Here is a 12,606-nt window from a genome sequence, read left to right as displayed (position 1 = left end):
CATCAGTTCGCGATCAGCAAGGCGGCTCTAATGGTAATGAGCTGTCATTGTGTGAACACAGTACTGTACATCTGCCTGGTCATATCGGGAGTGACGCTGGTGGTGTCGGGGGTGAGGCTGGTGATGTAGGGGGTGATAGAGGGGGTGATGGAGGGGGTGGTGTAGGGGGTGATGTAGGGGGTGGTGTAGGGGGTGATGTAGGGGGTGGTGTAGGGAGTGAGGCTGGTGATGTCGTTTCCCGGATGTTGGCAGTAGGTGGCGACGTTGAACCAAATCCGAAGTGAAAATGGTCGCTGCTGTTTCACGACTGCCGCTGCAGTCGAGATGCCCATCGCGCGCCATGCAGTGAGAGCGCTGCGGTGCTCCACCTTGTCGTCGCAGTCACCTTCAGGGGTTGACACATATATATTTAACAATCTATGAGTATTACACCACGCAGGGTGTAACGCTCGGCACAGTGGACTTACAATCACGAGGTTGCGGGTTAGATTCGATCTCACGACGAGGCAGTCGAGTCGATGGACACGTTTCATGACCCCCCCCCCCCCGGCGCTGTCCACTCAGCACCAGCAGCGCAATTGGATTCACCGGCTTTACTGTCAGGGCGTGTGTGGTGGGGTAAAATCCATGCAAGAAATCCGGCCAACGGGGAAGAGTAGGCCAACTACCTTATAGAGGGGCTCTCGAGAGCTCCCTCTCGTGGAGGTCTTTTCGTCAGCAGAAATTACCAAATATTGACAAATATTCTCTCTTTGGAACTTGAATGACTTGAAAAGTTACGGGTCGGTTTCCATTGGTTGTTGAACCCTTGTCGAAATGAGCTAAGTTCACCCGTTACCACAATCCATTAGTGCTCCCAAGTGTTGCAGATTGGGCTAAATGAGTGGCTTTACATTCACCATCTTGAGTAACTACTCAGTTCCCATTACGGCTGACTGTTTCCCATCCTGGAATGGATTTCTTGATATTTAATATGCCGTTCGATCGATTTGCTGCCAGCGCCACTTGATGGGGCACCGAGGAGCCTCGTCGGATGTCCAGAGTGGACTCTCAGCGCGATTTTGTGTTGGAGATTTACGAGGCCCCTCCGTGACAACGACAGATGCTCGCATTTACGATAACCCAGGAGACGGCTTGAGATTGAATCGCCATGAAACTTTCAAAAAGAAAATGTCAATCACCGCAAAAAAATTAACAAAGTTAAGTCTGCAAAGGGGACAAATGGAGTGACGTGGGTTTATATATCTTGTACATAACAGCGTTGAAAATAGCTAGAGGACGTCACACTTCTTTTGAACACATCACAAAGGAAACCAGCACCATATTGAGGAAAGATTACACAAGTGAATTTATAAAAATGTATACAATTTCATTCCGCGTGTGCTATGGACGTCATGCCATGAGCAGTGTAAGCATTCGTGTAAGCATTCGTGTTTGGGAACAGATATCACAGAACTACGACTGACATTCCTCCACGTGACCTCTCTGGTTCACACAATAAAGGGCGGTGCTTTCCCACCCACTGTACGGATCAGAGCAATGTTTGTCACATCGTAGTGAAATCGATATTTTAACTCTCAGAGCTAGAATTTATCCAAGATAAGTGCAGAACCACATATAACGTGATGGTTTTTTTTAGTCATTGGTGACCACCTGAGAATACTGTCTATCTTAATTAGAGGCAGCTGCCTGGAGTCTCACCCAGGCTTTCAGCGGTGCCAGCTCAGCACCCTGACCTCTGAACCACCCACACTCCCTTGGAAGTTTGATTTCTTCACTGCGCTCATTCCCCAGGCCAGTAGTGCATTGTGTACATTCGACGAATTCTCACGATTCTGGATGACACTTTTAAACACGCGCCGATGTATCGCCGCGGTTTGGGACACGCATCCAGCACGGCATCTCGAGTATGGTCGTCACTCGGACGTGACGCTTACAACACTTGGATTGTGTAACATGGCGCGGTGCACATGGATAGTTCTACACTCTGGTTAAATATTAAATGTACAGAACAAAGCCACCCCGCAGTGTCTTGTTCAGTCAGTGGTCCTCTGATATTAGGTTGCATAACCATTTTACTTTCATCATTACAGTCTCTTGCAGTAAGAATGGTTTCATTTTCTGCCAAACGATGCCTCTGGGTCGTGGGCGACATGACACCAAATATTAATGTCCGCGTCTTCGCACTCGCTCTCAACGCCAGATTTTTTTTATTTTTTGCTTAAAATCTCTTCGACCAATTGTATCCAGAATGTGCTCTGAGCATTGTGTCATGAGATGAACGGAGAGCAGTGCATCACCACGTGTTCGCGGTGGTTGAACTAGAATCGAGGGACCGCTTGTCCACACTCGGGGCTGCAGCAGCTTCCCACCGGCGTCGTCGCAAACCCTTCCCAGTCTTGCGATGCAACAATCCACCGGGCGCCTGTACCCTCCTAGCTGATCTCAGCATTCCGTCTACCCTGGCGGACGCAATTAAAGACCCGTCCCTTTATTTGGCTGCCGCTCCCTTGATGGTTTCATCCTTCAGCAGCAGCCATCGCCTCTCCTAGCGACGCGCCCCGTCCCAGGGTCTGTCCCCGGCACGTGATTGTCGCGTCTCGTGAGTTCAGTTTGCTTGACGAGGCGTCGCCGCGGTTCGCGTGCGCTTGGCGTGTTCCCTCGCAGAGCGCGCTGAGCGCGCCGCCGAGAGGGGACGAAGCAGCGAGCGCGGGGACGAGGCAGCTGCCGGGAGGGTGCCGCCTGGAGACAGGGAGACATGTCCGCGTCTTCTCCCGTCCCGGAGAGCGAGGGCGGCGTTGGGGGGCGCGAGGCCGGCAAGCGCGCCTGCGTCATGCTCACCACCGTGTCGGTGGGCAACAGCAGCAGCAGCAACAACGGCAACAACGGCAACAACGGGCGCTGGGAGCTGAACGAGGAGGACCGGGAGAACGAGAACAGCACGTCGAGGCTGTACGAGCGCTCGCGCATCCGCGCCCTCGCAGGTACGGCCACGCGGCACGGCCACGTGGCACGGCCACGCGGCACGGCCACGCGGCACGGCCACGCGGCACGGCCACGCGGCACCCCTGTGGCCTCGCGGCACGGCCACGCGGCACCCCCGTGGCCACGTGGCACGGCGACGCGGCACCCTCGCGGCCACGCGGCGCCGTCGCGTAGCCATCGGGGGTGCCCTACCGCAGGGCCCCTCCAGGCGCACTGCATGGGAGGCATCGTGGGAATTTTAAGTGGTGGTGATGATGATGCTCCTAAATATTTCACTTGCCATGTTAATGTTGGGCTTTCCTGCTGATTATTATTGTACATAGAGATGGGAAACAGTGGGCTCTGGCCAATAAAGAGGAGCTTCTGCACAAGTGAGCGAATATTCACTCACTACCCATGTGACTCGATGCATTGTGGATCGAGTCAGATGATTAGCCTGCCTCTTGATCGGCTCACCTGGGTTCTTGTGGAGGATGTGATTCACCACCCCCACCCTGGTTTGAATTCAGACATGCAGTACACGATATTGCCCAGCAGGGGCGATCTCTCACTGGTGATCATGGATTTATAAGGATGCATTGTAAATGTTTGCTTTTGATTGAATAAGCGACAGATGTGCGTTCCCTTTCCCCATGAGCCACCATCGAATGTTCATTGTGCAATAGGGGACATCATTAAACGTCGCCATTGGCGAATGTGTAATTAGATAGGCAGGTAAGAGCCACTGCTCTCGATTAATTGGATGATGTAAAGCCTTGATTCCAGAGCCTGGAATCAGCCCGTCGGTTTGCCATTATTGAATGTATAGGGGAAGAAACCCCCATTAGAACAATAACGAGGAACGGGAGTCTAATATCCCGTGGCGCTGGAAGATCTGCCCACACTTCTCTATCCAGCTGGTTGCCACATAACCACACATCGCACACAAACGCAGTGCCTTGTTGTGGCGCGTTATGGGTCAACTCATGCACAAGCAGAACTTCTGTGCCGCTGCATATGAATGTAAATGTTTTTAGGTAACGGCCTCTTGGCTTCCCACACCAATATCACCCAGCGGCATCTGTTTCATCAAGACGACACTGCACTGGGATGGGCGCTCTGCGCGTGTGGTTGCCCTGACAGCTCACGTGCTTATCACTGAACATTCTCTGCGGGCAGCAGCAGCACTGCCGCCTGTATGCCAGGCCACGGGTCGCTCAGTCTCCCATCGTGTGGCCGACAGAGTGATGCTGCAGTGTCTGTGGCACTTCAAAATCAGTGCACTCGTAGATCGGTGTGAATATATCCGTGACGCCGTCGTGTGATCGGTCTCAAAGGTTAAGGTGCAGCCCCGTAACTGCTGGCTCGCGCCACCGCTAATCGAAGGGCCTCCACGAGAGGCAGATTTAGAGAGTCCAACTAGACTCGAGAGGGTCCTTCGGCCTATTCTCCCACGCTGGCCGGAACGTCTTGGAGGAGTAAAAAGGCTTATGTATACTACAATAAGTCTAAATGACAAACAAAAATGTAATGCAATAATCCCTCAGGTCCAATCTATCAGAGGGCCCTCCCCGTTAACAGGACGCCACGTGGGGCTGGAAGCTGCCTCGCTACGAGGGCTGTCGCTGAACCTCGTTCAGGAGCATTCCACCAGCGTGACCCCGGCTCTGCAACTGAACCAGACCACACGCGGCTTGCGATAACACCTTGCGGCAAAGCCAAAGTCGCGCTCCCAGACAGCCCCCCCCCCTGCCCCCTCACCACGCAACGTGTCGTTATGAGATGTCCACGCGTTAGCTTCGCGTCGCACACACAAACTGGCTTATACAATGTTGGCGTATTGCCCGGCGTGCAGGATGTGCAGGCATTGCTGGTTAACATCGACATTACGATCAGTAACGGCCTCGAATGCCAGGCAGCGCGAGCAGCACTCCGGGTCTGTCTGGGCTCAACGCATCGAGGGGCCTGGCTGACTCACAGCCCAGCCGGATTGGTTTTCTCAGTAAAACCGACTCACGGTGGCATACTTCGCGGGGATTGTTCGCTGGGAAGCAGAACCACTCTAGCCACCGGTTGGCTTTTATCGCGACCCTTCTAAGAGCCATCGAGGGCGCTGTGACATCGCGAATGGAGTATTTGGCTGCTACTATCAATGCTCACGTGTGATGATAAGTTCAGCTACTGCGACGATGAGCTATCGTGTCACGTGTGGCCAGGCTGGCTCTGTAAAAGAGCTCATTTCGCTCAGTGGCCCTTACCTGCTAAAATGAACAACATATCTATAGAGTCTAGTTTCAGTCCCTCACGCTCCTCCCTGCTCGACCTGAGCTAGCCCCCTAATCTTGAGACCTCTCCGCACCTCCGCGGTCAGACCACCCCCATTTCCAGCCTCGGCGACTTCCTTGTTGCAGCGAGCAGCAGCCGCGTTTTGCCCCCCCCCCCCCCCCCGGTGGGCCCCACGTGGCCCACTCCACACTCGCTCTGACCGCTGTTATTCGGACAGGAAGCGTGCGGCTCGAGCGATAACGGCGGTGGTTCGAGCGCGCGCCATCTGCACTCGACAGAGCTGGCCGCTACCGAGAGAGCAAACGACGACGTGGGTGCTGCTCAAACATTCCCAGGGCCAGCCGTTGGTCACGCCGACTTTATTTAGAATTTCTGAGACGGCAGAAGAGCCTCGCCACGAAATGGAAAGTGTGATCGTTGATGTGTTGTCAGCTTTATTTGACCAAATAATCGTTAATTAAAATTGTGCATGGAAATCTTTGTTGATTATAAATGTATTTCCGTGTTTTTTTCCATGATTTGTGTGTGCTCTACTCTGTAATATGCTACAAAGGCGCAATCTTGCAGTTCATTGGGGTTACAGACATAAAAGTGTCGTTTGTACAGCAGGCTTCTCAGAGAACGTGGTAGTTTGGCTTGACACTGAACGGTAGTAATGTTTGAGAGTATACCCAGACTCGTCCCTGCTTAGCTTCATTTGCTTTATTCAATCTGGATGGGACAGGAGTCCGGTATAGCCTCTACATTGTTACCACAACGCCTCCTACTGATGTCAAAATAGTTGCAATGGGTCGTTTTGTCACCTTGATATCGCCCCGTTGCCAATCACTCGGCCCAATGACTATAAGAGGGGCTCCGTCACCCCCGTCGCCTCGTCCCACTGTGAATCCACTCCCAGCACCAGCGCGTGTGTGTGGACACTGCTCGTGACCGGGTCGCCTGGAATGCACTCGGCATCCTCACATCTCGCATGCCAAGCAGGCTGGAGCCTGTACAGTGCTTGGATGGGTAATCACCCTGTGCATAACAGGTGCTATAGGCTGCTGCGGGGCTCCATTATAGGCATCAGAGCGCAGTGAGGAAATAATACATTTATTGTGCTGTACTTATACGCTCCCGTGCCTATGCTCCTCACTGTAACTAACCCTCATTAACCGGCATGGCGAAGTATGGTTATATAACCCCCACGACCTACACGCTGTGGCGACTCCCTCATCCAGCAGTGGATTTACAAAAGGGCCATGGACATTCGTGTCTACTGAACCTTGTCCATGGATCCCTGCGGGGATGACGGTCCCAGTAGGTAGCGGGTTCGCACTGCCCCACACCAAGCCTCATTCTGTTCACATTCCTGTCCACGTCTTTGAGCAGCAATTCCTGGATCAGCGAGACAACTCATAACCAGACATGCGCACGAGCAGCGGATATGAGAATCATTACAAGGATAATTGCTTCGTTAAATTATGCAGCTGGTCAGTCCGACAGATATGTTAATAAGCCCTTGTTGGCACCAGGAAAATGCTGCAGATCTGCTTAGTATTCTGGGCCGTCAGTCACGTTAACACCAAAACAAAATTGTGACTGAGCAATGCGGTACAAATGTGCTGCAATCAAATTGGGATAATCATAACGTCCTTCGTAAGCGTGACGGGGAACAGAAGAGCGATGTCCTAACGTCCGAACTCACGGCTGTGGACAGGTTTTTGCGCACCACGGATCTCTCATTTGTTGCTCTCCATTTGGTCAAACGAAAGGAGAAGATGGTCTTTGTTCACACGAGATGGAGACATTACGATTGTGATCAGGAATGATGAATCGATTGGTTCCCTACGCTTACGATGCATGCATCTTATTGTGTGTTTAGGAATTCATTTTCTACCATTAGTGGTCGCTTATATGCAAATTACATGCAAATGGTGCATTCAGGGTCATTGAGTAAACAAAAATGCCCCAGTGAGACTGAACAAACGATGATCGATACAAATGAGGTGGTAAAAATGAGAAAACATAATTACAGTGTTCTGAAATGTAATCGTGACTCGTGACGATGAATTGAATGTGGGGTGGGTGAACCGTGACATATGCCGACCGTGGTGCAGCCCTGCAATTCCTTGCTCAGGCCACTGCTGGCAGAAGGTCTGCGCTCTGATAATCTCTCGAGAGCCCCTTGAGAGAAAACGTACCACTCGATGGTATGATCAAGTTTAACATTTGAAGCGTGAACATTTACCAACATGAAGTACGGCACACGTTTGTATGAAGCAAACTCTCATCAAGTGACGGTGAGGTTGAGTTTGTGTGTCATTTTATTTCTTCCTGGGTGGTTTGAGTCATGGGTAGGATGTGGCGTGACCATGGATCGGTGTTAAATTGTACCATGGCTTCCCAAATGACCTCTCTCCCGAACAAAGACAAAGATCCCCCGTATAGCCTTAACATACTTTGGGTAAGTGTTGTTAGCGAGCACCTATGAAGGCCGGAACGGTACACGAGGGGGTGGGTGGCCAGCACCACGCCTGACCGCCTTTGTCTCCCCAGTGGTGATATTTATACACCGCAACAGGTACTCATTTGAGACTGAGTCGACCTAGGTGGTGCAGTAATCTTCGCGCTGCGCTGTGAGCCCAGACCATAAAGTTAAATTCCCAGCTACGGATAGCTGCAGTGGAGAGTGATATTTGATCCGGTCCCGGTTTTCACCAACTAAAACTATTAACTAAAACTATTACTGAGAATTTTTTATTTTACCAGGTAAGGTTCACTGAGCTATACAGCTCTTTTTCAGAAGCGACCTGGACACAAATACTAGCTCAGCGAAGTGGCTTATCATGTGGACAATTATAGCAGCCAAATACTCTAAACGCACGTTTCTAAATGTGGAGGGAAATTGCGGCGGAACTGGAGAAAATTCCACGCGACCACGGGGAGAGAGACACGCAAACTCTAAATATACAGCAGCAGGCGCCAGGGTGGGGATCGAACCCAGGACCTCCTGTACACCAGGCGAGGGAGTTAACATCTCATAGCCACCGTGACGCCCACTCACACGCACAACAAACAACCTCCATGAGGTTGTGAGTTCAAATCCCAATCACGGGTCAAATCAGCCCATCACCCCTACGGGGTACATAAATGAGTACTGAAGCCCTGCAACATCATGGCTGATGACAGTGGTGATGATGTTTTTATTGTAACGTTTTGAGCATGCGTGCAGCCCTTTTAAAATAAACTGCTGGTTATGGGGATTGTTTGACCATACTTTGACCATACTTCACCACTCTAGTCAGTGCGAGTTGGTGAAGGTGGGGGCGAGGGTGGAGGGCGTGTGTGCCTAGGACCGGTTAGTATAAATATCACTCTCCGCTGATGTTCGCCAGGAATCGAACTCGGGTCGCTGGGTTCATGGCGCAGCTTACTAACTCCCGTGCCGACGAACACAAGCAAGACACTGGGCATCACCCCTCTGCACTGATGCGCAATTAATTCCCAGCGTCACTCCCGTGCGTGTCACAACAGCCTCGGGAAACCGCACGGGCGCTGCGTTTACACGCAAATTAGCATCGCTCGTGGTCGCATGGATGGCGGCGTGCTTTTAGTTCGCTTTTTTGAAAAGCTAAAGAAAGTAACATTTCGATTGTGTTTGTTAGAAAGTTAACGCGTCGTATACGCCGAGTGGTTGGTTGGTCTACGACAGCGCGCATTAAGCGCTGTTTCACTCGCAAAGTGACCTTGGCTGGAATGCGATTTATAGTCGGAGTGCTGCTGGTTGCAGTTACGTGCATGGCAAACCGTGAATTTATTCCGTAAATAATCCATACTTCCGAATACGATCATTACCTTCAAAGCAACACGCCACGTTGATTACACTACACGAGGATTAATCTGAGACTGCCTAATTTGTGGAGCTGTATGTTTTATTCTACTTTGCTTGAAATAACATTTAACGCTCGGCTGTACAAACTATTGCTCCATACGCACAGAGCGCGCGCTTCCATTCAAATGAGATGTTTTAAGGATGGTTCCACCCAGTTCTATGCCTGCGCTTTCAGAATCTTTATTTAGACCGGATCAACCTGACCTGGAGTGCAGTGAAACATTCCACTGTTGTTCTTTCATGCAGTATCTACATTCGAACTTGACCTTATATTATCAATTACTTTAAAACGGATGTTTCACGAGCGCCAGCCTAAGGAGGGACATTGCCCCCGAACTTTGCAAGATCTTAAGACGCTCCGGAGAGGAAGGCGCACCCCCCACACTTGTGCTCGGTGTCAATAAAGTTATACAAATCTGGCCACACACACACACACAGACAAACGCACACACACACACACAGACAAACGCACACACACACACACCGGATTATGAGACCCACCCCCAGTGTTATCTTTAAAATGTTAAGGGGAAAAGTGCAGCTTATAATCTGGAGTATTCATACGTCAATAGGTGACACGTGGGGCAATGGACCTTGGGCGCAGCAGAGACGTGAGGGAGAGCCATTGCCCAAGATGCTGCCCATGAAATAATGTTTCCACTTTCGGGTGGCGTCATTGGCGTCATTGACGGATGCGTTGAGTCTTTGTGGAGCCTGTGCTTGCTCAGCACTGCCAGTGCAGGCCACTCCGCCGCGCCTCCACTCACGACATGGGCCGTGGTGCGTGGTGGTGCACCGGCCCGCACGGACAATGCGGCAGCACTCACCCCTCGCAAACCGGCGGCTCGCGGGCAATGGTGAAGCGGAGCACGCTCTCAACGTGAATTGAAACATTAGAGGCATTGTACATATCTGTGATGTGGACGCAGAATCCACGATGACAGTAATATAATGGTTGTCAATGTGTCCCAACTATAGAATGCACACGTGAACAGAGTACAATCAAATTCGCGTGGGTGCCTGTAAGAGAATAGGAGTCATAAAATAAACCTTATTGGCTTTCCGAGTTATTTTTCCCCAGTGCATGTGTGTGTGCGTTTGTGTATGTGTGTATGTCTGTATGTGTGTGGAGTGGTAATGTGGTGGTGAGCGTAATGTGTCAAGAACCTGGCGATCTGAGTTCTATTATGGACCACGGCTAACATCAGTAACGAGTGATATATGCAACTGACCTGGGTCTTCCCTAGATCAACCCAGCCTTAAATGAGTGCATACTGCTGTGCTGACATCAGCACTGGGGAGACAAAGGTGGCCGTGGCTGTTGTTGGGGTAAGGTTACACAATTCCAATTTAAATAAAAATTATTTTCCGTGTACGGACGACGTTGATAGCGCCTCGATTGTGCGTTGACCTCATGGCAGACGCCTGAGGAGTGTGGACCACGTGGGCCATTCTCGCCGAGACACGCGGCGCAGTTCGGTGCCGGCCTGGCCTGGCAAAGCCCGATTCATCGCACCGGCCTGGCCCGCTCTTCCATGACTGTGGGAGCGTGGCGAGGGGGGCGATCGGCAGGGCGTGGGCAGGTTCCACGAACATTTCTGGGTGGCTCGATGTTGTGGGCAAGAGCTGTTCACACACATTGTTGGGACCACGGCGCCGAGTTGTAGCGAAGTGAATGAAAAGCTCTGGATAATTATTCACTCGCATAGAATTTACTGGGAACAACATGTAATTGTTGATGCAATTACTGCTGCACAGTGATTTGCACACAATGCTTATGTAACCGTTAAACATAGCCCACAGCTCTCAAATATTAAAGTAGTAATTAGAGTGGAGCTCTGCAACATGCAACATTGTTCAGTTCTTCTTTCATGTTGCACATTCGTAACAACAGGATGATGATGTTGTTGTTGTTTGACTCTGAGCGCACGCCACATCTCATTGCTACGTCGCGGCGCTCTAGACGAGGGGGTGGAACGCATCTGAGAGGAGCGAACGCCGAGCAGCTTGAGCGATGACATCGGCTCGCACGCCGCTACCAGGCGGATCTAAACATCGCAGAACCGTCAGAGATGGCGACAGCTTAAAGAGACCTTCATCCAGCAGTGGAATAAGCGTGGCTGATGGAGATGATGAGATTAATAAAACCGTCACCGAGATCGGTGACCCTTAGGTTCGTTATATAAATCAGCAACAATGTTGATCTGGCTTTACGTGGAGAAAAAACACGCGTGTATCGAATAATGAGCATGTGAAGTCGTGGTGATGGAGGCGGTGTGGAGCAGCCTCGCGCTGCCAGGCCAAGGGGCTGGCGTGCCGTGCCTGGGCTTGCAGGGCGCAGTCGCCCCCGTTCCTCATACCTGCCACACGTGTTTTTACAAGAGCCGACACCTGGCGTCCCCTCCCCCACAGCCTGCAGCCAACTCGCCGTCTCCCCACCACCCACCCCCCCCCTGGCCTTCCCTCTCGCCCTCTCCGCACGCCACACTCAGGAGCTGCTGCGCCTCCACTCTCGGCTGCCCTCTTGCATACAACCGCACCCCTCGCTGGCTCGAAGCTCCGGTAGATCCACTTCAGCGGACCAACCCTGAGGACTCCACGCTGAGCCGCAATCAACACAGATCCCACTCGCATTTCCCACGCCTCATTCTGCAGATGTGAGAATGTTTCCGAGCGCGCTTCACTCGCTCGGCGCTAATCCGCGTGCGGGGTGTTGGATTAAGGGAGCAATGAGTTGTGTGCGCGATCGTCTCTGTCCACCGACATTTAGCCGGGGATTCTTGGTGGGAGTAATTCTGTCACGGCACGGCAGGTTGCCAGTGGAACTCGGGGAGCGGGAGCACGCGACGTGCACGAGCGCAGTCGATGTGTCCTGTGGAGACAGACGCTGGGCCACGCGGTGTCCATCACGGGGGGTCCATCACGGGGTCCATCACGGGGTGTCCATCACGGGGTCCGTCACGGGGTCCATCACGGGGTGTCCATCACGGTGTCCATCACGGGGTGTCCATCACGGGGTCCATCACAGGGGTCCATCACGGGGGCCCATCACTGGGGTCCATCACGGGGGCCCATCACTGGGGTCCACCACGGGGCCCATCACTGGGGTCCACCACAGGGCCCATCACGGGGTTCGGGCGACTGACTGGGAGCGCCGACCCAGGGTGCTGGTCCCGGCTGTGCCGTGATGGGGCTCTCTCCTTTCTCCCCCTCCCCCCTTCCCATCTACGTGGATTTTGTTGTCAACCTTCGTAGAAACATCTTCAGATGCGGTTGCATTCATCGGCGCGATACATTTACATCGGCGGTGGCGTTTGTTGTTGTTGTTTGCGCGAGGAGCCTCTGAGTGGTTTTGTAAATCCGTAGCTTTTGGTGTCTGCCGTTCTCTCCAACCGAGTGGCCGCACATTTTCCACTGCAGACCAGCCCCAGACATATTTCTCTGTCAGCACTCGGTCTGTTATCCAAACTGTGCAGTCGACC

The 12,606-nt window shown here is 52.2% G+C and overlaps 1 protein-coding gene across 1 annotated transcript in view; it reads left to right on the top strand.

Moving 5' to 3' along the window:
- LOC144729573 (spectrin beta chain, non-erythrocytic 1-like) overlaps positions 1 to 12,606 on the top strand; it is an 87,860-nt gene that overhangs the window by 6,874 nt on the left and 68,380 nt on the right. The window contains exon 2 of the mRNA XM_078609919.1: positions 2,668 to 2,984. Coding sequence (XP_078466045.1) covers positions 2,759 to 2,984 — 226 coding nt within the window. The 5' untranslated portion in view covers positions 2,668 to 2,758. The remainder of the gene's footprint in view (positions 1 to 2,667; positions 2,985 to 12,606) is intronic.

The sequence above is a fragment of the Lampetra planeri genome, chromosome 33, assembly GCF_965212315.1.
Source record: "Lampetra planeri chromosome 33, kcLamPlan1.2.h2, whole genome shotgun sequence".
Taxonomy (NCBI): Eukaryota; Metazoa; Chordata; class Hyperoartia; order Petromyzontiformes; family Petromyzontidae; genus Lampetra; species Lampetra planeri.
The sequence above is the reverse complement of the archived record's forward strand: the minus strand, read 5'-3'. Positions and strand labels throughout refer to the sequence as shown.